The sequence below is a fragment of the Simochromis diagramma genome, unplaced genomic scaffold, assembly GCF_900408965.1.
Source record: "Simochromis diagramma unplaced genomic scaffold, fSimDia1.1 OVJJ01000802.1, whole genome shotgun sequence".
Taxonomy (NCBI): domain Eukaryota; kingdom Metazoa; phylum Chordata; class Actinopteri; order Cichliformes; family Cichlidae; genus Simochromis; species Simochromis diagramma.
The window spans coordinates 17,238,758-17,264,829 of NW_024387492.1; the positions used below are offsets into that span (position 1 = coordinate 17,238,758).

Sequence of the window (26,072 nt, forward strand, 5' to 3'; positions counted from 1 at the left end):
ACTGTATGTTTATGCAGCTGGAATCCAATGATATGATACGCATTATTTTAAAATGCACCAAGTTGCATGATGAGTATTTTTAATTTGGATACTGAATAACTGCTAATAAAGTAATATCAAAGTAATATCAAATGCGGTAATGAGATAGGGATTCTGCTACACAGCTCACAGGTAAAATATAGGTAAGATACACTGTAAAAGAAAATACAAATATACCCAAAAAAGCAAAAAACAACAGGGAATCTAAATTCAAACAGGGAGGCAGGGAAAATGATGGAAAGATTCACAAATACCATGACCAAAAAAAAGGACAGGACTATTTATACACATCAGAGAAACAGAAACAGCAGAGTGGACAAGACACAGGTGTAGACAGTCATGACGACGCGATGGGGGAGGAAATGAAATTCACCTAACTATCAAAGTAAAACCAGGAATGACAAGAGAACCCAACTGAACATAGAGATGCAAAAACCTGCACAAAAACATAGTAGAGAAGGGACTCAACAGTGGCTAGAACACTAAGCCCGAAACAAAAACTAACAAATATTAAACTGTTGATTGCAGTAAGGGAAAACATGGAGGAAATTGCACACAAATACAAACTCCATAAAAACAAAACTAGAACTTTAATACAAGAACTAAAGCATCTGGAAACTAGAAAGCAGGAATCAGAATCATCCTAACTGTTGTGTAATTATTGTTCTCACGATACCAAAAGCTAAAACTAACACTAAAAATTCATAAAACTAAAACTAAACATAAAAACACAAACACAGCATATCACATATCTGGAAGCACACACATGCATATTCTGTTTCATTGGTATCCCCTGTAAGATTTCTGGGAATAATTTTACACACCATAAAGGCTAGGCGTGATTTTTGCACCGTTGTGCTGAAGTGCCAAATATTTGATTTGCATGATCAGAGAAAAGCAGATCTCTCCGTTTTAGAATTTATGTTTTCCACACAATCGTTAGCACTCATCCCTGAAGCCTCTGTGCATTTGAGCATGCCCATAGATGTTCTAGCTATTGCCTCTATTGCTAAAGAGAACACTAGCAGCTCTATGTTATGTATTTATAATCACGCAGAAGTAGAATTATATCCTTGGAAATGCAATCTCTTCTTTTAAGCCTGTTTCAAAGCTTTTATTCAAATTACTCATAAACTGCCTTCGGATAATAGTTTGTAGAAGGTGGCACCATAGAATAGTAAAGTCAAATAATCTACTCTGTTCTGAGTGTGAAACTGAATGAATTCCTTCACTGAGATGCAGTCGTATAAATCATTACCTTCAATGAGCTCTGAGTAAGCAGCATGCAGCCCACACCATGCCTTGAGATTATCAATATTTAGCCTTAATAGGCACTTAATCATTGATCTAAAGTAGGTGCTCTGCTTCTAAATGAATCTGGTGGGTTGAAGGGGCTTCCGCCTCAGGCATGTGAGTCTTCAGCTCTGCTTGGAGGCCTGTTGTGCAGGTCTTACTGCTAAGAGCCTGATGAGATCGAGGAAAAAAAATCCCCATTTCCAAATATCCATCAGCACTCTGAAGAAAAGAAAGAGGGAAGCGGAGAGATGCATTCGAAGAGCAGATCTTGTTTCCCTCGTTGCTCTTCCCTCTGGGCAGTCTCCATGGTAATAGCTGTCAGCTCATATGTTTTATTTAACCTTCACGCCCTGGAGAGAAGCCACGTTATGTTAATAAGGAGGGTTTTTTCATGACTGTCACACATTTTGTCTGTGTGAAACTCTGCAGGATATCACCTCTCATTTCTTCTCCCAAGTCTGTGTTTTGGACACAATCTGTTATCTTATCCGATTAATAAATACTGTTTGTCCTATCCATACTTTAGCTGTTATTTACATAAAATAAAATGTGTGCAACACCAATTGTGATCTCAAAATGCTGTTTTTTATAGACGCTCCAAACAATTTACTGACCTGAGGACAGCAGCATTTATCTCCTTCTTTCAAAACTGTGCAAAAGCTTTGCTAAAAAAGAAATCTCTTTTTTGATTTCACAATACTAAAGCAAAGGTTGGTCTAGGTGCAAGGGAGGTGCCTTGGGAAATCAGAAAAATTCAATCAGAAATAAATAAACCAACTGGGGATAGATCTCTGGGGATAGGCCACAATATGGTTTCACACTGACACACTGAAATCAGTAAATTACGTTACATGTGTGAAACGGTGTATCACTTTGTCTTTTGTTTGAATATCACATTAAAAAGTAAAGTAAAAACTCTGCGAGGAAAGCTATACATTTTTAAACTTATTGTATTGTTTAGCATTCATAATTAGAACGTTTTACATTTTCTGTGATGCATTCAGGAGGACAGGCCACCGCTCCTCCCACCTTCAGTCAAGCACCTAACCACAAGCTTCCTGGTCTCTATTTGTGATCCAACTTCTGTTGACCAATCGTGTTTGAACAGGCTTTATTTCCCTGCAGGTAAACAGTCTGTGTGAAAGGGGGGGGAAAAACATAATAAGGAATGCATTTGCAGAGAGAAGTCGTATGGAAACCATTATGTGATCACAGTTCAGTATTTTATTTAATTTATGTTTGCTTTTTTAAAATGTATTTAATTGCTTCTTTTAAAGTGGCTTCACAGTGTAATGGTGTAAACGTTCAACTAATATGCAAAAACTCCCTGGTTTCAGACCAGGAGTGGACACAAATCCTGAGAGGCACGTCTCAGAAAATCATCCATCAAGCCAGAGTCGTAGAATTAATGGAATGACTTACTCCAGGGCTCTAGTTTAAGCTAGCTTTGCTTTAACGATGAAAAATTTCGCAAGACAGTATTATTTACCCATCTAGATTGAAATTACATGTAGCTGTACATACTTTGTTGGCTTTCATCCTGGCAGCAGTTTAGGATGAGTCACTCTCTACAAGACTGATGTAGATGTCACTGAACTGGAGCTCTGTCGCCACTTTCAGGGATTTAAATAAAGGCAGAATATGAACCACAAGTCCCCAAAATTCAGATTTATCTTTGAATCTTCGTTTTTCCCTCCACGGATAGATGATCCAAATAGTCTTGGCCTGAGACAAGTGAAAAAAACAACACTTTTGTCCTGCAATACTGTCATTCTTTCCGGTCATAGTGGATTAATGTTTGCCTGCCAGGGAAGTGATTCAGTCACGTGACTGAAAACTATGGTTTGCAGTTCTTTACATTAAAAGAAACGACACTGTACCAGGTGTTCCTCTAGTAAATGACGAAGATGAATCTGGCGACCTTCTTCCATTGCTCTGTAGTCTAGGTCTGATGCTCACGTTGCCATTTTTGGTGCTTTCGGTGGTGGACGGCAGTCAACGCGGGTCCCGTGACTGATCTGCCGCTTTGCAGCCCTATACACAGCAAACTGCAATGCCCTGTGTATTCGGACAGCTTTCTGTCAGAATCAGCTTTAAATTTGCTCAAATGCTTACGCTTACCCATTTTTTTCTGCTTCTAACACATCAGTTCTGCAGACAAAATGTTCACTTCCTTCCTAATGTATCCCACCCACTAACATGTGCATTGATGAAGAGATAATCAGCGTTATTAACGTACCTGTCAGTGGTCATAATATTATGTCTGGTAACTAAAGTAAGTTTGACATTTGTGGTTTAAATGTCGGTTTAGAAAAAGATAATGGATTTGAAAACTCAACATGTACCTATACCAACTGTTTCTATAGGAAACAGTTGGTATATTAAACATAATTCGTGTAGCTAATAAATCAAGACAACTGAGATGACAGTCAATTACACGTGTGAGTCAGATTTATAATTCAGTCTATCTTCCTATTTGCATTCCTGTTACTATGAAGCAGCAGCGTTGAACATGTCTTCTGTTGACACCCGGTGAAAAAGTTAACATCCATGTAATGTAAGCAATTACCACCTGAAGAGGTTATCGCTCGTTCTTTAATACCATAATAGATTCCTTCTTCTCTCTTTGTTATTTTCCAGTTCGACTGCTCGTTAGAGAGTCTCAAATTATTTCCTCGCAGGTCAGTTATAACTGATCATTTAGTCCCTCATTGAACACCTGTGGTACAATTGGAACTTCACAGTGCTAAATAAAATTGGGCATTCTCTTAATAAACCCAGTCACCTCTGTAATTTAAGGTCCTGGTGGCGTCCTCTGTGCCTGGTATTAGTGTCCAATAACAATACCTCTGCAGCTGTTCCCTAGCTACTCACACGCAAAACACACATATTTATCTGCTCCAGATAATTTTTATCTGCTGGTGATGCTCATTTTAATGCAATCTGTTCAAACCAGTTATTTATTTATACACCTGAGAATATACATGGTCATTTGGCCATTTCTTTGAGTCTCATTAGCTTTTAAGTATGCAGTAAAACTATAAGTCATTATTCATGTTCTAGAAATTGTATTTTAAATGCCATTGTGTACCATTGTAATGTTTACCCTTTAGGCTTTGAAAATACATTAACTCTTGGTGTGATTATGTAAGACAGTTGTTCAACAATAGTGATTCAAAGGGGAGCGTACAGTACAAGTTAAATGCAGGTCTGTAATGGATTTAATGCATATATGAGATGTGATATGCATAGAAATAATCTCATCTTTGTAGCTCACGTCTGCTTGAAGCAAGAAAAAAGTAGCACAGCCTGCCGGTCTAAAGAGTTAGGCAAGGGCAAAATTGCATTCTTTGTAATGCCCAGTAGGGGGTAACACCTCTGGTTGTAAATTGAAAACAGATTTAATAGAAGTCTATAAGAAAATGATCCTGTTTCTCACTTGTTTTGTGACCTCAATGACCACAGTTTATGATCTCATTTGCTGGTTTTAAGTTTGCTCCAACACAGCACAACATTTATTTTGTTCGTTATTTTTTCCATTTGGAGTAAAGTAAATATTAAAGCAGGGTGTCTACCACATGCCTGATAGTCAAATCTCCCTGGAACTGTAGCACGGCTGACCTGGATTGTGTGTAAAGCATGATACAAAAAATATTAACATTTATAAATGCAAAAATATGAAATATATTTTAACTAGCTGCATCAGTTCTGATTGTCTGGTTGCAGAAAGTCTGGTTGCAGTGGAGAATGTAATTTTCTATTACTGTCTGTGAGATGCAAAGGTGCTTTCAGGCTAAATGAGCAAATATAATCTCTCCAGAAACTTCTGGGTGTGATTCCAAATGGGTGTGCCCATAAAACCTTCAAGTGGAGGTGTACAGGAGCCACCCTTACCGGATACCATTGAGCCTAGACACCTTGCTGACGAAAAGAAGTACTTTCCCTTTCGGGCTTTGACCACAAGCAGAATTTAAACAAAAGGAAGATACATTTTCACTCAGAACAAGTAATTAACTTCTGAGTGTTTTGAAAGTTTGGTAAGGGACTGGGATAAGGAGTTTACTGATATAGTGAATTTATGGACACTGGTATAAAAGTCCCCTTTAAGATTAATAAGTGTTAATAATCACAAACCTAAACCCACTGATATCTCTAGATATGCTCAAAGCTGTTTTGGGGGGTTAGTTATTAACTTGTTACATGCTTTTTTGTGTTTTTTCCTGTGTGTGGTTATAGAAGGAACCTTCCGGGCGACAGGCAGAAAGCCCTGGACATCATGCTGCCCCTGGTGGAAGGCGAGGAGCAGGTAGCGAGTGACATGTACTGCCTGGTGGGACGTATCTATAAGGACACGTTCCTGGAGTCAGACTTTACCAACACACAGAGCAGAGACAACGGCGCACTCTGGTAAGAGAGCAGGCAGGATGTCAGTGTGCATGTGACATTTCTGCTAAGCCATACACATTCTGAGTCACCAAAAATTACCATTTCTAAGGGCAGGGTGCATGGGAAGTACAGTGACTCACTAGATCACACCATTAAGAGTTTATCATGAATGGTGTCAGTCAATGCAGGATTTCATAATGGCTCTTATCATGAAGGTAAAACCCTTTGCTGGTAATGAGTCTGTGAATAAACCACAGCCATGTAGTGTGCAAAATTCTTTGAGGTTGCACAACGACACCTCATAGCAACATAAGAACAATACCATTAAAATCCAGACTACAGGGATCATGGATAACATACCAAGATGACTGAAATGTAAAATTAGCAAACATTAGCAGTGACAATAGTTTGAGCTGCTAAATGTTTTGTGCATGTTAAGCTGAGCTGCCTGGTTTCTGCTGCTGGTAGCAACAGGAAGTGGTGAGTTAGCATTTATTTAAGAAAAAAAAAACATTGTGAATATAAATATTGGTACAGGTTAAGATTAATGATTCAGGAAAGTGTCCTAGTTGTCTAATATCTCTGTAGAACCACAAACCCTTGCTATTTGAAGACTCTGCATCACTTCCACACTGCCTAGTGTGACCAAAAATAGCTGAAACTTTTCAGTTCAATAAAGTTAAACTGGTTTGGGTAACATCAGACTGTTGTAGCTTCATATTAGAATAAAATCAGAAATAAAAGACATTAAGTTCAGCGGCATTGGCACAAAAACTGCTGCCACGCTTTATCTTTCTTGTGTCTCGTCTTTTATCCTTGGGAAACCACTTTAGGGATGATTTGCCATCTCTCAAGAAGTCTCATATTTCTAAACTGTGTTTCAATAAGTCAAGTATAATATAGTCTTGTATGTCCTATATTAATCCTAACTAGAAGCAGTATTTGTTTGAGTGAATTTTAGTGACAATTTATACATGGCTAGTTTCCCCTTCATGGCTGTCTTCATTTTTACATCTGGACAACTTTGATTGTAGCTGCTGTTCAAAAGTTTCTCCGTACAATTTTTATCCTGGATTTCAAATATCAGGCTGACCTGATTTTAATAGCGAGGATCCATTATGGTCCAGTTAGCAGCTGTCATCAGTGTAAGGCAAGTGTATGTAGGGCAGTGCATCAGGTCAGAGGATGTATGCGTACGTCTTATGAGATGTATGCACATCGTTTCTTCAAAATTCATGGCAGTCGTAAGTTTATCCTCCAGTGTCCAGCTGTCAGAGTAAACTATGGAGGCATCCAACAGTGACCTTTCAGCACTCTTCATGTTGTTGTGTGCCGTTCACTCCACACTGAGGAGGAGGTTTTGCCTCCCACCCAGCTCATCAAATTTACCCCTTGTAAAGTCGTCTTTCTCCCCAAAATGGAAACAGAGTTTCAGTATTAACACAGTGGAGGAGGCCCAACGTGCATCAAAGATGGATCACAGCAAGTGGTAAGAACAGGGCTTCACTAAATGATCTGTCCATCAACCTTCACCAGGACTTCCAGGGAGAAAAGAGGAGTTAAAATCAGCTTTTTGTGGGTGGAGTCAGAAATCCTTTTGGTTGCACTTTTACATTAAAGGTTTCTGTGTCTTCTTACAGTTTGGCATCTAATAAAGAGATTAGTGTGAGTAAATTAACATTCTGGTGTTTTTGCAAGTGAAAGTTTACGTTTTCTAATTAACAATTTTTGGAGCCTGACAACTTGCAGGGACCTTTTGGATATGATAGAGTTGGATATTTGCTACCCAAAAACTAGCTAAGTCAGCTTGACACTAATGAGTAAGCACAAAGAAAGATGCATTTGCAGGGTTTCCAGCAGCTTGTTGAAACTGAACTCTCAAATTTGCCATCTCCTCATGAGCATGGCTGTGATGCGAGTGCACCGAGGCTAACATTAGCTGACGGAAGTCGGCTTATTGAGAACACAAGGCGGCTGATTGTCTTTATCTGGAAATTGGTTTTTAAGATTTCATATCTTTGTTGACTGCTTAGATAATCAGGCTCCCATCTGGCTGTTATTTTCAATTCCGTGTCACAACTTGGCACAGGCCTCTAATAACGCTCGCACCCCTCCCCTCCGCAGAACAGATTGCTCATTAAATAAATGAAATTTCTTGTTTTGTGGGGGTTCTCACAGTTGCTGTTTGATGTTCTGTGGCCCCCAACTCAATATGGCTGTAATTATTTTTTTCTATCTTGAAGTGTCTTAGAAAGCCGGGGGAGTCCTGGGAAGCCATCCATTATCTCAGGGATGCTTGGGATTTGGAATGACGCATTTCTTGGAAGAAAACTGTTTATGTGAATCATTCTTCTTCTCTTTTCAGGTTTAAAAAGGGGTTTGAGTCAGAGCCAACACTACACTCTGGTATCAACTATGCTGTTCTTCTGCTGGCAGCTGGACACCAGTTTGACACGTCGTTCGAGCTCCGCAAAGTGGGTGAGTGGACCCTTGTTACTTTGGTCTGTGTCCTAAATATGCGGCTTTCCATTTTATTACACTAAGCCTGCTGACTAACGACTGAGTAATCAAACTCTAATCAGTCTAATCAGTCCTTTGTCTGTAATTTACACGATAATTGTTATCCTAACGTGGAAATAGGGGTCAGTTAAAGCTGCACAAATAAATAACTTATATGAATGGAAATGAAAATTGCGTCACCCACAGAGAAACAATTCCCCTCACAGCTAAAGTGCAGTTTAGCATCTTTCAGCTCATTGCTTTTGTTCTAACTTGGTGTCAAATGAACTACCTTTGCTATGGCAGCAGCTGTTTTTAATGGAAAACCTCTAATAAACTCACATATGCTTCTAACTCAATGCCAAACAATAACTGTACAAAGTCTAGAGGAACCGAGGGCAGCAAATCTTTGGAGTTAGCTGGAACCAGAACAAATGCAGAGGAAGTGAAAATTGGATTCATTTAATTCACCCAAGTGGCAAGAGACACGGCTCCAAATTAGAGATAATTTTGTTATGTGTTTGCTGAGTGTGTTAATAGTGTTTGCTAACACATTCAGCGTGTCAGCTGTTGACACAGTGGATGGTGATAATGTTTAACAGATTTTTTGACCACAAAAATGGACGTAACTCCAAAATTCACTTTCCTTTTAGCTTCATTTTAGTTCAACAAGGCAAGAGGGAGATATATGCTGCTAATTGTTCCTTACACAGCCACTAACTGTGTATGCCTGTCATTTGGTGCAGAGTAGAGTGTGCCGAGTCATTTATTAGAGGGGATTTTTTGACAGAAAGTGACTTCCTGCAGGTGAATGCTATTAGGATAAGGTTGGAATGCCAAATATGAACCAGGGGAGTAAAGTTATGGGTTGGAAAACCAAAACAATGAAGTTAAACAGAATAAAGTTATTTTTAAGCCTTGTTATTATTATGCATATTTCAATAAAGCAAAATCAAACAATGTATAGTTGTTTCCTTTTTTAGTCAGGCAGGCGTGTAGCTGAGCTTTTGCCCACACTTTTTTCCCTCTGAAGTCTGAGGCTCAGAGGAACTCAGGAATCTGGGAATTAGAGTTGGCTTTTCTGGGAATTGGCCCGCAGCTCTCTAAATTAACCCAACCCTCCATCCCTTTATGCATCCCTGGGGTTATCTCATAAGATCCCCACTGTCTCTCCAAATGGCAGATTTCTGCAGCAGGCTGTGCAAAACATGTAGCTGCTGCTTATCTTAGCAGTTCTAATAAAAATAATAATATAGCTAGGCTGCTGTAGTGCGAGTTGTGGCACACCCAAGTACAGCATGGTCTTTCTTTGGCTTTCTTGTTAACTGGCATGTCTGCCTATGGTCCACATGGAAATGGAACAAAATAGAGATATTTCACCAGCATTAAATTGTTTGTCTTGTTTGCAGGAGTTAAGCTGAGTAGCCTGCTGGGTAAAAAAGGCAGCCTGGACAAGTTGCAGAGTTACTGGGATGTGGGCTTCTTCCTGGGTGCCAGCATCCTGGCCAGTGACAGCACCCTGGTCATCCAGGCTTCTGAGAAACTCTTCAAGCTTAAAGCCCCTATATGGTGAGAACACAATCCGTTCAAATTAGCATGCTAAAAAATGCATTTTAGACCACTTCCATCACCAACTGTGACTCTCTCTTTGTCATATGAAGTCTGCTCTGCTTCCCTTTGAAACTAAAGCAGCCATCTGTGGCACTGGCAAACATTTGGTGTATTTGAAGAACAAAGAAAAAAGTCACCAAAAAAGCCATTTTGCTCATTTGAACAGTATCTCTGTCTTTACATTTTAGATTTGAAGGATATAAAAGCCTGGTGTCGTAATTTTTTGTGAATTGTCAAAAGTGTGGTACAACGTTTCTCCAAAGATAAAACTGAGAACTGATATTTTTTTACACTTTTTATAGCGCATATTCATCTTTAGTCCCCCAAGCTAGCCTGCAAGTCTAGATGTGTTTTAAAGAAAGATGCCACATGAAAATATCCCGTTCACGCCATCGTAACATAATGCCTTCACGGTGGTGGAACATAGTTGTACTTGCCCGCAAGGCATGTGGTAATTTCAGACTTCACACAGATTTTATGATACTTTATGTACAACATGTGGAGGAAAATAATAAAAACGTTTCTTTTTTTTCTACAGTGCATGAAACCCAGCTGTTTTTTGTTTGTTTTAGTGCTCTGAAAACCATCACACCAAAATCAGGCTCCAGCATAGAAACGCAGTCATATCTTAATGTGTTTATTTGTTAGCAATTTTCCTTAAACAACGCTAAAGTTATCTACCAGTAAGGTATTCTCTTTTCTCTGTCTTCATATCACATGTTTTTGTAATTCTACAGTCACACTGTGGAAAACATTGGTTGGAAACTGCGGCGTGAAATTAATGCAACCCTGTCCAATGAACTTGTAATCTTGTTACCTTTAAAAATGTTGCTTTGAAGACCAGGGGACCGCTGTCCGAGTCAGAATGGGACTTTAAAAATGTTGATAAAACATTAATAAGATGAAGTCAGTCTAGAGGAAATTACAATACAACCATTTGGCAACCAACTTGAATCAAGTCCCCTATTACAAAGAGATGTTTCACAGACAAGTTGTGGCAGTCGGCACAGATTGACTCAGACTGAGTGCAATGAGCTGACAGTTTGTCTGCATTTATATATTAGATGGCAATTATTTGCAAAGCAGCCATAAAGATATATGCCACAGCAGTAAAGTTGTTTATTCCTGTTATCTGGTAATACTGTTGCTTCCAGGTATTTGCGGTCATTGGTGGAGACCATCTTGATCTTTCAGCACTTCAACAAGCCCAGCGTAGAGCAGCCCTCCTACAAACAGGAGCTGGTGGACTTTTGGATGGACTTCCTGGTGGAGGCGACCAAAAAAGATGTCTCCTCTGTTCGATTTCCTGTAAGAAACACAGATTAACATGAAATAATACATCTGAGTTTTTGTTAAAATGTGGAAACAAAAAAAAAATGCAATGCAAGCTCAGAAAATTAAAGGTTTAAAATGTGCAATGCATATATGTCTTGTCCAGGTGTTGATTTTGGAGCCAACTAAAGTGTACCAGCCTTCATATTTGTCCATAAACAAAGACGTGGATGACAACACAGTGTCAATCTGGCACGTTGCTCCTGATGACAAGGTGCGTGTCCCACTGCAGTAAAATTATTTAAAGAATATATTTGCTGCATAATACTGAGTATAGGTTTATGTACTGTATATATGTATTTTGCTTGCTTTTAATAGGAATATGGGTAACAGAAAGAAAAAACTCTCATTGCAACCATAGAAAAATAAAACAAAATCCTACGCTGGTGCACCTCAACAGTCTGTGCTGGTTTCATCACTCTGTTTTATGTTAGCAAACATACTGATGCTTCCACTGGTTCCAGTAAATGATGAACTACAGATAATGTCACATAAGGCGACAGATGTTAACGAAACAGGAAAGCTGAGATCGTGATCATGTCTCTTGTAGATCTGGGGAGATGCTGTGTTGTGATAATGGACTGTCGCTTCCTGTAATGAAGCTTTATGCCTCTGTCTTCTCGATTGTTTTCATATGTTATTGCTCATTATTCCCAGCTTACACGTCAATGTAAATGGTTGCTCGCCAGGGAAGTCGTGCTAGTAAACGAACTAAATAAGCGCCAATGATATAATCCAGTGGCTAACTGATTCTTATGATAATGCTCGCAATAATGTTTAGTTAACGATTTATCCTGTTGATTTGACTTGGCCTGCAGAACAAGGGGATCCATGAGTGGAACTTCAGCGCCACATCTGTACGAGGTGTCAGGTCAGTGCCTGCAGTCTCTGCAAAGCCTTGTCAAAAGTGATCGCTTAGTGGACTTTAAGCTGACTGCAAGCAGAAACTACTATGAAAAGGCTAAAAGGATCATTAGAGAAAGTAACATTTGTTTCTAGTTCAAGTTTCAAGTTTTATTTGTCATATAGAGGTAACAATGTTACATCATTACAGGCTACGAAATTCTTAGGTTCAGAGCCCGCTCAATATTGCACGTAGGAAAAAAGAAAAATTACACATAAGGTGACACTAATTAAAAATAAACTATATAAATAAAGAAAATATATGTAATTTTTTTTTTAAAAGAGTAGGATAAATAAATACAGATTACTACAAATACTGGAGTGCCTGTAGTGCAGAGGTAATGGTATATACATGTACAGTGTATACAGTGATTACAAAGACTGGAGGTGGAAAAGGCTTCCAGCCCTCGTGTTGTTACCATGAATTTACCTGGCACTCAGCAGACTCTGGGGACTCACGACAATGTAATGAGCTCTAGGCAAGGAAGGACATTTCCTGAAATATCAAACTGCTCCTTTTAAACAAATGAACACTGAGTTCCTGCTTCCTGTGTGGCTAGAGAAAATTGCTTCATGCCATACCTCTATCTGTCTCCTGTCTCATTTCTGCTCTCAGCTGCTGCATAAATAAAAGCATTAAATGTCCAAAAGTTGTAATTATGCAAAGTGAAAAGCTTTTGAAATCAAATAGAAATGCATAAACATGTATAATAACATTGAGTTGTGTACTAAACAAGCTGATATTTCAGTGTTCAGAAATATATTTAAAACGCCCAAAAAGACACCTGAATAAACCAAAAATACTCCAATGTTAATTCGAATAAAAATGGTGTTTAAAGCCCAGTGCAACATAATAGAAGTCATAAAATTAAGAGTAAAACAAAATCATGTATTTCCTGTTTAACAAGTAGGTGTATCGAAACATACTCAAAAGCAAAAATAAGTAATATTGTAATAACTGCATGCAATCTGCAATTGTAAACACCAAAGCAGAGGTTTTAGGTATGCCCAGTCGCTGTGCTGTCTCTTCACCTCTTGCAGCTTCAGATGGTATCCGAGTGCTCCAGCATTACACAGACAGTTTTTATGATGTCCTTCTCTTTGCCAATTTTTTTTTTCCACAGTCCTCAAAGGAATTCAGTGTCAGATCGGAGAGAAGCTGAGGGCTGTGCTCACATGTTGCTAGGGAACGACTCTTTCTCTGTGCCCACTCAGCCTGCAGACAGTCAGCAGGACACAATGGCAGCCCTGCAGGCTACAATACAACCACACATGCAGGGACTCTGCTGTCTGGTTCAGCAGCTCTGGCCTTGGCATTCTTACTAAGGAATGGGCAATTGCCAATTCCACTGGATAAAAGTTTCCATTTAGTTGGTACAATTCTAGCTGTCCATCTTTTGTGCAGAAATTGAGCATCATCTAACAGCTTATATGGCTGTTTCTGATGGTGACTTTTATAGGAAACAAACTACAACTGCTGTAGTCCATGCTCATAACATTAGATGTTTATTGTATATATTAACATGAAATACTTTTAGAGTGCAGTATCTGTGTGCACAGGCTGCATTTATGAATTTAATTTTTACATGTGGTTTTACATTTTTAAGTCATTCAGTCAGTGATTCACAATCAGGGTACAAGTACCCTAGGGGGCTACTTCTGCGGTAGAGCGGGGGTGGTGTAGAAGATTAGCTCTACTGGTACAATTAACAGAGACATTATTGTTTTTCTTGATTAACTATTATCTATAATGTGAAATAGAATGGCATTTATCCAGTTCTGCTGGAATAAGCTAGAAACAACTATGTGGGCAGCTGTTGTGTTGTTGGTGACGTTATAGTGTTAGTGTTATGTAACTCTGGGGGATAAATCTTTTTAAACTTTTTATGAGGGAAAATAGAGAACTTTTGACCACTGACATTTGTCACATTTACAGTTTTTTATGCTCTAATGATGATTTATATTTAAATCTTTAATAATTTATTTATAATTTAGTATACCACAGTATACATATCATGACATGACCCTCTATGAGCAAGGACTTAGCAACAGTGGGAAGGAAAAATTCCTTTTACACCAGAAGAAACCTTTGGCAGAACCTTTTGGCTGACTTGTTTAAGCTGTAGCTCTCAGTTATTACTGACTGAGAGTATGCATTACAACTTGAACATGTTCGCTAAAAGCGAAAATGTTTGCTAAATATAATAGTGAAAGAGCTCAGAAATAGTAGTTGGCTAATAAATAAAGAAAAAGTTATAAGTTGGATTACTAAAGCTTTAGCTAGCTTTTATTACTGCTGACTAATAGTGTGCATTAATAATAGCTAAAATGGAAATTTCTGAAAAAACAGTAGGCCTAACTAGCTGAATCAATTTACTTAGCTAGCTAGCTTTGAAACCATTGGCTAATATGCATTAACAGTTCAAATTGCTAGTGTATACAGTGAAAACCATAAGCTAACCATTTTTGCTAAATTAGAGCTAGCAAAAAAAAACCTGTTGGGTAAAAGTCTAAGAAGCTTGGAAAGGAAAAGCGTCTGGACTTCTTTACGTTGCTTGAAGATGTTTCACCTCTCATCCGAGAAGCTTCTTCAGTTCTAGGGTCAAATGGTGGAGAGTCCCAAATTTAAGCCCTATGGGAATGCCCCCCCAAGAGGGACAAAGGACATCCTATTGATCCTCTACCTAATCACACGAGCCAATATGTCTGTGAAAGAGGTCTTTCCAAGATCCTTAGACTACGATGACCTGGATGACTGAGAACCTTCACAGACATATTGGGTAAAAGTACAGGGAGTGCAGAATTATTAGGCAAGTTGTATTTTTGAGGAATAATTTTATTATTGAACAACAACCATGTTTTCAATGAACCCAAAAAACTCATTAATATCAAAGCTGAATGTTTTTGGAAGTAGTTTTTAGTTTGTTTTTAGTTTTAGCTATTTTAGGGGGATATCTGTGTGTGCAGGTGACTATTACTGTGCATAATTATTCGGCAACTTAACAAAAAACAAATATATACCCATTTCAATTATTTATTTTTACCAGTGAAACCAATATAACATCTCCACATTCACAAATATACATTTCTGACATTCAAAAACAAAACAAAAACAAATCAGCGACCAATATAGCCACCTTTCTTTGCAAGGACACTCAAAAGCCTGCCATCCATGGATTCTGTCAGTGTTTTGATCTGTTCACCATCAACATTTCGTGCAGCAGCAACCACAGCCTCCCAGACACTGTTCAGAGAGGTGTACTGTTTTCCCTCCTTGTAAATCTCACATTTGATGATGGACCACAGGTTCTCAATGGGGTTCAGATCAGGTGAACAAGGTGGCCATGTCATTAGTTTTTATACCCTTTCTTGCCAGCCACGCTGTGGAGTACTTGGACGCGTGTGATGGAGCATTGTCCTGCATGAAAATCATGTTTTTCTTGAAGGATGCAGACTTCTTCCTGTACCACTGCTTGAAGAAGGTGTCGTCCAGAAACTGGCAGTAGGACTGGGAGTTGAGCTTGACTACATCCTCAACCCGAAAAGGGCCCACAAGCTCATCTTTGTTGATACCAGCCCAAACCAGTACTCCACCTCCACCTTGCTGGCGTCTGAGTCGGACTGGAGCTCTCTGCCCTTTACCAATCCAGCCACGGGCCCATCCATCTGGCCCATCAAGACTCACTCTCATTTCATCAGTCCATAAAACCTTAGAAAAATCAGTCTTGAGATATTTCTTGGCCCAGTCTTGACGTTTCAGCTTGTGTGTCTTGTTCAGTGGTGGTCGTCTTTCAGCCTTTCTTACCTTGGCCATGTCTCTGAGTATTGCACACCTTGTGCTTTTGGGCACTCCAGTGATGTTGCAGCTCTGAAATATGGCCAAACTGGTGGCAAGTGGCATCTTGGCAGCTGCACACTTGACTTTTCTCAGTTCATGGGCAGTTATTTTGTGCCTTGGTTTTTCCACACGCTTCTTGCGACCCTGTTGACTATTTTGAATGAAACACTTGATTGTTCGATGATCACGCTTCAGAAGCTTTGCGATTTTGAGACTGCTGCATCCCTCTGCAAGATATCTCACTATTTTTGACTTTTCTGAGCTCGTCAAGTCCTTCTTTTGACCCATTTTGCCAAAGGAAAGGACGTTGCCTAATAATTATGCACACCTGATAAAGGGTGTTGATGTCATTAGACCACACCCCTTCTCATTACAGAGTTGCACATCACCTAATATGCTTAATTGGTAGTAGGCTTTCGAGCCTATACAGCTTGGAGTAAGACAACATGCATGAAGAGGATGATGTGGACAAAATACTCATTTGCCTAATAATTCTGCACTCCCTGTATTAACAGCTGAAACTGCTAAAAAAGCAAAAACAAAAGCATTAGCCAAATAGAAACCAAACAGCATTTAAATAAGGAATGTTGTCCAACAGTATAGATTAACAAATGGCTTAAAGAAACAAAAGAAAATGTTAAATGTTGTTGAAAAATGGGTAAAAATAGCAACATGACGTGGATAAATAGTTGAAAGAGTTACTTAATAGTTGGTATCATTTGAGAATTTTGTGGAATATTCCAAAAGAAACAGTTTGTAGCTATAGCTTCATTCAATGTAAAGCTCACATCTGTTCTAATGTTATTGTGGGCTGTTTCTAACTGAGGACAAACTGTGGACCATTTCTCCTCAGCATCTCCAAGTTTGATGAACGCAGTGCCTTTCTCTACGTCCTTCATAATGCAGAAGACTTCCAGATCTACTTCTGCACAGAGATGCATTGTAAAAGGTTGGTCTGTGTGTTCTCTCTTACAGATGCAATTCCCGATCTTTAGCCATTTACCATAATAAATCATGTCATAATGTGACTGCATTAATTTAATTTTCAGTTCAATTCAATTCAGTTTTATTTATATAGCGCCAAATCACAACAACACTTGGCTCAAGGCACTTTAATGTTAATTTAAACTTAATTTAAATGGCCTATCCTATTTCTCTTTCTTTTTTCGTACGGAATTACATTATTGAAATATTCATGTTTAATGAGCCATCCATTGAAATATCAGATAGTGAACAGCCTGAAATGTCTTAACCATAAGTGTAATTTAGCATCTCTCTGTTCTCCACATTCAGTCAGTCTGCTATCATTACAAAGAAACGCTGCTGTCATGAATCAAAGTAAAGGGTCGGCACAGCTTCACACCTTTCTTCATTGTAATGACTTCATAAGTAGCGGTTGTAAAAGTGATAATGCACGTGTGGCTCAGATGAATTGATCAATTAAGACCACCACTCTCATAATTGGACCCATGCTTAATAACTTAATAACTTAACACTAATGCCCTCCTTCTTTTATTGAGCCAGTTGTAAACCCTTTACAAAATGATGTTTTATTAATTAGCAGGACCCACATTACATTGCCTTACATACAAAACGATTGTGGAGAGGAGCAGTCGAGGTTGAATCCTTATACCTATTACAATTTTCACACGTGCATTCCAAACCTAAACCTATCTAGACTTGCCCAACTGCCCCATATTACCTGTCTTTGTTCAACTTGTGAGAAAGAGAAAGTGGAATAATCTGCTCCAACTTTTGAGTTGATATGTAAAGACAGCTTATGGTTAATGGGCAATCTGCTTCACCTTTACTGACACAAAGCCTTATGATTCTCCTTAAAACACAGGTGTTATTGAACTGATTAATTCTGAAAGATTTCACAGCAAATTGTAAACTTAAGTAATTTTCTTACTTGAATTTAGGACAAACAGGATCAGGTTATGCTCATTTACACAGCTGAGCCTTCTCATATATGGAATAGAGCAGGAAATGTTCTGCATCAGAAACGTTTGCACATCTGGAATTACGTCACATGCTTACTTACTGACAGAGCATACAGAAGCATACAGTAGCAGTGAATGCACTAAAATATTAGCTGAACTTTTCACACACTGGACCAATCAGACATCAATTTTGTACTCTGTAATTAGCAGGTGAAAGAAAGAAGTTAAGCTCCATGTTGGTTGTGCCTTTCCCATCAGTAGTTTGAGTGTTTCCCATCAGTCCTGCACTCAGGTGCAAAGTTTGTGCCTTCCCGATCACCACAAACACACCTTGTTTCATTTCGACACCATCTTCTTCTTCACTAGCTGCTATGCGAAGCACTGAGTGTTCAGACTTGTGACTTTCACATATGAGCCTTCCTCACTCTTCCAGTTCCATTATCTGGAGTGTGAGAGTCAGTGAGTCATGCCTGACTCACGCCTGCTGTTGTTATGATGCTGCTCTCATTTTAACAGCATTGACAGTAGGATAGGAGTGGTGAGAAGAGGGACGAAGGAAGGGAGGGAGAAATAGATGAAAGACGGTGGGAAGAGGAAGAGACCCAGACTGAATGCGCTTGTGCATGTGTGCATGCACAAGCGCACGTGTCACTGAACACCTGCAGGCATGCGGTGTGTGACAGCATGATGAGGCAGCGTGTTAATTCACAGCTTGTGCGCTCCGAGAGTGGAAAAGGTCATTGTATGTATGTATGCATGTGGGAGGTGTGCATGCAAACACGCTGTAACCCCTTCTGGATAAAAGCACAATCAAAACAACACCACTCAATAACAATATGCACAAAATGGATTTCTGACAAATAATTCCATATGTTTGTGATTCTGAATTATGTTAGCTATTTAAATACTATATATATAAGCTCCATAATGTATTTTTTGTTAGGGGTTCACCTAAGACAGGTATTGTTGCTAATACAGAGGCAAACTGTGCTTGATTGCACTTAATGGCCTTATTTTTATTTGCATTTTTTCTGTTTTGGCCATCTTTGACAAGCAAAATGCTTCTTGCAGCACAAATAAGTCTGATTTTAGCTACCAGTGCCAACAGGGAGATGTTTACAGCATATTGTTCGCCTTAAAAGGCTTTTTTGGCCTTATTGTAGAAAGGTTCCCAAAGTCGGAGGGCCAAGACACAGTTAGCCTTCGTACTTTACATTTCTATCCCACATTGTTTGGAAGTGACACTGTATCCCTCGCAATCTGACATCACACAGACTTTGTATGAGGGAGCTGGCAGAAAGACTGGATAATATCCAATCTGACTACATTGGACATCTCTGCTCTCATATGCATCTCTGTTGTGTTCTGGGGGGGGGGGGGGGGTTCCTAAAAAAAGTTTAATTATTAAATTAAACTTTTTTTTTAAATTATTAAACAAAATTTTTTTCTTGTTTAACTCTGTTGGTTTTTTTTATATGAGTGGAATGCTGATGTGGTGTTGCAGTTTTCAGTGCAGGGACACCAATATTAGAAATCTTTTTCTTGTTTAACTTTGTTTTGTTTTTTTATATGAGTGGAAAGTTGATTTTCAGTGCAGGGACTCCAATATTAAAAATCTTTTTGATGTCCTGCACGTGTTTTTCTTGTTCCTATCACTCTAGTCAAGCCCATAACTCATATTCTATTTACCCAACATGGACTCATTCTAGTATACTGAAAAACTGAAAGTCAAGGTCTTTGTTTCTTTTCCGACTCTCTTGAAATGCCAAAACGTACCAACTTTTTCATATATTGAATGAAAGGCATTCCCATGTGCCATTACTCTGTGCGAGTGTTCATTTAATATATGTCATGTCAAATAATTCAGTCTTTGTAAATGTATAAATCTTTAAATGTAAAAGTGTTGAAAGTTGCAGCAATGTAAAATGCCACTGTTACGAGATGCCGAAGTTGTGTTAAATATGATGTACATGTTATCAGCATCGTTAAACAGACTCTGGTCTTTTCTTTGGCAGATTTTGTGATCTGGTCAACAGCATAACAGAGGAAGCCTGGAAGTGTCCAGAGGAAGGAGAATGTGACACTGATACCTTAGAGGTGATTATTTTCGTGATACCAAAACACTTCCTCTGAACATAATGTTCATAATTTTTCCTAAATAAATAATTCTGCAGCTCTACCTCAATGCACTGTTAATGAGAATGAAAAATCCACAAGTTCATTATTCTGCATTGTTTAGTCGCATCCTGTTGTGTTTCTGCGGTGTACTTTGCCTGCTTTTAAAATGCCACAGGAAATATGATACGATGTTGTCATGAAAAGAGACGAAGTGCTGACAGTAAAAACAAAAATTAAAAAAAGAAAAATCAGAAACCCATCTTTCAAAAGATAATTAGGGCTCTTCTTCTTTACTGACAGCCTACCGACTCCTTTCATGCAGCATTTATTACTCAGTTATTAAACGGTGAACGACGTGTTTTTGCTCTTGTTTGATCAAATTCCCCATCTAGCTTTTCTAATCCAGTTCGGCACAATTTGCATGATAATAACTGGATTGAAACTCAGCTTTGAACGCTCAGACAGGAACAGTAGCCCGCTGGGATAAGGCCTGGATTTTGTTCATGCGCTTTGTGTGACAGCGCAGAACAGGCACCTGCTGTTGCGTTCGCCTGCCTTCTACCAGCAGAGCCTAGGGAAAAGAATAAGCTAATTACGAAAAATGCTGCCGCACCCATCTTTGACTCAGCATGGCACAGATCAAATGACTAACAGGTTTTTCTCAGGGGGATTTTTATGCGTGTGATGCAACTCTAATCAGCCTGCACTGAGGGACGGTTAGTCTTCAGCTTACACTGTCCCTTAAGAATATAACACAAAATTGGGCTCTTGAGGAGTCGTCGTAAGCATTACTCACATTTTTTAGAAAACTTTGATTTTGAGGTGTTTTTACGGGGGAAGGAATCAGTGGAACAAAGCTAAGGAAATCGTGTTAAGAAGAAAAGAGCCTTTATTAGTTATAAAAACTCAATCAGACGTATTTTAAGGGAGTGAAAAGACTTGCTGATTTCTTTCATTCGTGCAACAGGTGCCAACCCGGTTCAGCAACAAAAGAATATTCATTTATGAAACAGTTATAACATAAATATAACAGTACAGTGGGAATGCAGAAAAACTGGTTTACTATGTTCAGATTTAACTCATGCTTTACGCATTAAATCACTTTTATAGCTGCACTCTATTTTAACTATTAACTATTCTAATTTATTTCTCTTTGTAATTGTAAAAATGCATGGTGGGTGCATTTCTTCTGGTCAATGGACAGTGACATTTAGTAACCTCATGTTTTGGGTAATGGGATTTTGCTTTGATTCTTTATGGCAAATACCGTATATATTACTATTTATTGATTTATTGATTTATATATATTTTTTTAAATGACAGTTTGCATGTTTCTCTTGTCTCCACAGTACGACTATGAGTATGATGAGCACGGAGAGAGAGTGGTTCTGGGTAAAGGCACATTCGGAGTGGTGTACGCCGGTCGAGACCTCAGTAACCAGGTCCGACTGGCCATCAAAGAAATACCAGAGAGAGACAGCAGGTCAGAAAAACAGCCATTGTGGGGGTTTTTTGTTCTTTGTTTTTTAGTAATCAGGGAACAATGTTGCAATACGCATGGATGAATGAATCATTTCTATTGTTGTTTGCCACAGTAGCAGGAAAGTCTGCCAGTGGTGATATTCCTGTTACTCAGAGGATGAATCCTGTTTTTCATGACCTTTGCTGTAGTGCCAAGTCTAAGACTGGCTCATAATGTAGCTGGTAGACTGATGAAGAAACGGCTGTGTTCAGTGTTTCCCACATAAACTTTATTTGGGCAGGCTGGTCAAGCATATTAATGGTCAACCAAGCATATTTGGTAGTGAAAGTTTTAGCTTTCTTTAATTTTATTAATAGAATATCCCGCTCTTATTTTGAAAAATCAGCAAGTCAGCTAGCTCGGTCGTTTCTGTCTAGTATGTCCTGACTGGCTCACAGGCCAGGCAATTGTTGTAGGGACATTTCATGTCCCGTTACACTGAGCTTACCTAAGCTGCAGAATAAGCACCACTGTTGGCAAACTCACAGGAGAGATTGTGACAAATAGTGGATTACAATAATCATCAAAGCACTTGGTTATTAAGAAATTTCAATAGGGGCACTGTATTAAGATAATATGTATCATCGTGTTTATTGTAGTGCACAAAGATTGAATTTCAGCCCAAATGTTAACAAGTGTCTGTGCCGTTAATGTCTCATTTCATTCAGCGCAGCTCTGGAGTGTCATTAAAAATTAGTCCTTTTCTCTGGCTGAGAGTGCCAAGCTCAGTTCAGCTGTGTCCCTGGTGGTTTCTGGCTCTCAGAGCACTGGTATCCAGTTGAGTGACTGGTTAGTGGAGAGCTGTGAATGCAAACTCCCACCCTCTGCCTTTTTATTCCCATCACTGTCTCTGCTCGAAATGCTTGTCTCCACATAGTTCCACCTACTCATCTCATACTGCAAAACTCTTTTGCAGACTAGATGATTTCACACTTTGTTCCTCTAATCACATCAGCAAGCCAGCAGGGTGCCCAACTGCAAAGAATGTGGAGAATTTGGGTAAATAATTCACAAGTGGAGTGAAATCTCAAGATAGGAAGAGAAGGAGAGAGAGAGCGAGAGGCTGGGTGTGATTCATGTAGAGAGCTGAATGTGAAAAGAAATTGCTCACGGGCATTTCTTCCTAGTACAGAGGTACCTGTTGTTCTGGTCAGATATCAGGACTTAGCGTCGGTTTGATTTTCTGGTTTAATCTTTTATTTCTCAGTTTGTCTTGTTTTTACCAGGTTTATTTTACCTGAAGGAAAAAACACATAAGCTGGACACCACCACATGCAAAGATAGTTACTTATTTTAACAAATCGTTGTTTTGTGCAGAACAAATTGTCTAATATATGTTAAAAAAAGATACCGGTACTGGTCCGTGAGTCGTTTGGTACCGGGCCGTGAGAGTTAAGGCTCAGGTGTGAAATGTATGGTTTTCAGGGTTTTTATCGGTTTTCAGCATTATTTTGTTATCGTTTTTATCGTTAACTCGGTTTTCCTGGGTCTTTTCACGTGTGTTATGAATAAATCTTCTTTTTTTCGGTACCGGTACTAGTTTTATTTTGTTGTATTTATCCACGACACCTTAAAGGCTGGTCCGTGAAAATATTGTCGGGCATAAACTGGTCCGTGGCGCAAAAAAGGTTGGAGACCGCTGGTTTACACTATTTGGCTAACAAGTAAAACGTTCCCAGTTTGATCGGATCCCTTTGGGGTTACATCTGGAAGGGCATAAAGCATTAAAAAGTCGGCCAAATTAAACATGTGGCGCTACCTGCTGTTGCTCAACTTATAACACAATCACCTGTTTGAATAAAGAGAGTATTTGTAGACTCACGAGACACCAACACATTTGGCTATTTAAGTGTGATACTAATATACTTACCTTCAACTTTATTATGATAATAACTAGATGTGCCTGCTGCTATACAGTTCAAATCAGCTTATATGATTCCCAATTTGGCTGTTGATTGACTCCTCCACGTTTGCTGTTAGTAACTGACCCACAGATTTCTGTTCAGGATATAAAGAAACATGTACTGTTACTTGTTTTTACACAGGTACTCTCAACCACTTCATGAGGAGATCGCCCTCCACAAGCACTTAAAGCACAAGAACATTGTCCAGTACCTGGGCTCTATCAGCGAGAACGGCTTCATCAAGATCTTCATGGAGCAGGTGCCTGGAGGTGAGACGCTTCCCGATGCTGTGGAACTGTTAGAACTTAATTGTCCTGAAATAATTTTTATTGTCCAAATGGAGGGAAACTGGTATGAAACAAAATCAATTTTTTGATGTCAGAATGTGTTATTTCCAGTCATACTTACACTAACAGTAAAAACACTGTTTGCATTTATAGATAAGATGGGTGATTTGCAGAGAAGTAGTATAAACCTGTACATAATGGCCTTAGTCCTCTGCTGCTAATCTCTGCTGAGAGTGAGTATATTGATGATTGTTGTACTTTGTCCCCTGGTGTTCAGGAAGTCTGTCTGCACTGCTGAGGTCCAAGTGGGGCCCACTGAAAAACAATGAGCCCACCATCGGCTTCTACACACGGCAAATCCTGGAGGGGCTCAAATACCTGCACGACAACCAGATTGCACACAGAGACATCAAGGTAACAAAAGAAGGGTTTTTGCAGAGTTAACAATCTGTTGGTTCATCTTTGTGACATCTGCAGGCTCATTTTCAGAAAGACTTTCTATAGATAATTGGGGTCGTAAGCATAGACTGCATATGAAAGATGGATTGAACAATTGGGCTCTGGAGTATTAGTTTTTTGGAGCCAGCCAACAGTGACCATGTTTAGGTGAAGGGTTGATGCAGAAAGTAATCAGCTAATGTTACCAAGCTGCACTCATACAAATTATGAGTGCGACAAAGAAAAGTACAGACAACAGATTCATAAAATACCAGAATTTCATTCACCAAACTTGAAGTGTAAACTTCCTGGACTGCCTGTACCTGACAACGGGCCTTGTTCATATAACTTCAGAACTAATACACTCAAAGGGACCAGTACTACAAACACTTGGTAGAGGTCCAGTTCATTGGACTTCTTAGTTGAGACAGCATATCGCTACAGTTTCTTTTGTGTGTGGGTTTGTGCCAATCAAAGCAGTCACTGCTTAACGTTAATATCCAGAACGGTGAGACCGAAAAATATCCACCTTCAAAGGGAAACTTGCTATAGAGACCAAAATGTCTTGTACCAGATAGTAAAGATGCTGTTTAACGCTATAAAATTGGGCCATGCTTTAACATGGTGGTCAGTGGAGATTCATTTGTTTTTGCAGCCAACCTCATATAGCCATTTGTGAAACTGCAGCTTTTTACACTCATGTTAAAGCCCAGGAGGTTTCAGACAAAATAAACTCAAAACATCTTAAATTTGCTCTCATTGTTTGCACTTTACAAAGTGCACTACATTGCCACAGCACAACTTTGCACAAAAAAAGTGTGTAGGACATGGTGCATTTTTAACCTTTACTTTAGGTTTAGTAAACAGAAGACCTAGTAAGAAGAAAGAAGTAAGTGCCGTGTGACAGACAGATGATCTCTGCGCGGTCTGCTGCAAAAACACTAGCTGAGAAATTAAAGAAACACTTTTAGTTCTGATCAGCTTCATACTCCTTACATGTTTAATTTAGCACCTCCAACTTTATGAAGCATTATCACTGTCATACTTTGAAGCACATTCTCATTGCTAACGAGTCAACTGATGGTCAGAAACCTCTTCTCTCCTCTTGTGTATTTGCAAATAGTGCTTCAGTATTGTCTTTTTTGAGGCACATCAAGCCCCTTTACTTTCTGTGTCCAAAATGAGGAACAAGAGGTGACACAATCACACAGACCTCTAACCACTAAAGTTTTAGGAATGTCTGGAATCAGATGTGTTTATATAGTCAATTTTTTTTTGCATTTTATTTCACGTTTATATTTGTTTCCTGTCACTGTTTATGCACATGTTCAGATGTAGGGGGGAAATCATCCATGTCTGCACCAAGCTTCTCTGATATTTCCTTGATTACCACAGTTATACACAGCAGTCAGGGCATGAGCAGAGCAGGTTTCTGTCACTAGTCCTGACCAAACGTCTTCATAAGATGAGTTGGAACCTTTTAAAGTCAAAGTTTTAAAACGCTCACAAACTCAGGTTAACACTCAGGTTTTGCTTGCTATGAACTCATTAAAAAGGTGCCTTTGCTTCCACTTCAAGTGGTGGTGAATTTGACAATCTTTGCTATAAAAAACCTCCAAGAGATAAATGATTCCCCAGCAGTCTGACTTAATCAGATCAAACAGAAACCTTCTAAATCTGGAATTCAGAAAAGTCTTTTTAGCGCAGAATTCCCTCCTGGTGTTACTCTGGACAGATCTTTTTCGCTTAGCAGCAGAGGATGCACAGTATCTCAAAGAGGAGGACGTAGAAGTAAAATGATATTTAATGCACATAAGGATCTCTGAATGTTTTCAAACTGCAAAGTTTATCAGAAGAATACAACACATTTGAGGAATGTAAACATGAAAATGGGAAAAAAAACACAGTACTTAGAACTGATAAATCTTTCATCCGCACAAAAAGTAATCAGATGTT

The 26,072-nt window shown here is 39.0% G+C and overlaps 1 protein-coding gene across 1 annotated transcript in view; it reads left to right on the forward strand.

Moving 5' to 3' along the window:
- The window catches only part of map3k5 (mitogen-activated protein kinase kinase kinase 5), an 83,976-nt gene that overhangs the window by 41,077 nt on the left and 16,827 nt on the right, over window positions 1-26,072 (forward strand). The window contains exons 7-17 of the mRNA XM_040017503.1: window positions 5,572-5,742; window positions 8,087-8,199; window positions 9,630-9,789; window positions 10,986-11,139; window positions 11,270-11,377; window positions 11,982-12,034; window positions 16,758-16,853; window positions 19,863-19,944; window positions 21,315-21,448; window positions 23,533-23,660; window positions 23,956-24,092. Coding sequence (XP_039873437.1) covers window positions 5,572-5,742; window positions 8,087-8,199; window positions 9,630-9,789; window positions 10,986-11,139; window positions 11,270-11,377; window positions 11,982-12,034; window positions 16,758-16,853; window positions 19,863-19,944; window positions 21,315-21,448; window positions 23,533-23,660; window positions 23,956-24,092 — 1,336 coding nt within the window. The remainder of the gene's footprint in view (window positions 1-5,571; window positions 5,743-8,086; window positions 8,200-9,629; window positions 9,790-10,985; window positions 11,140-11,269; window positions 11,378-11,981; window positions 12,035-16,757; window positions 16,854-19,862; window positions 19,945-21,314; window positions 21,449-23,532; window positions 23,661-23,955; window positions 24,093-26,072) is intronic.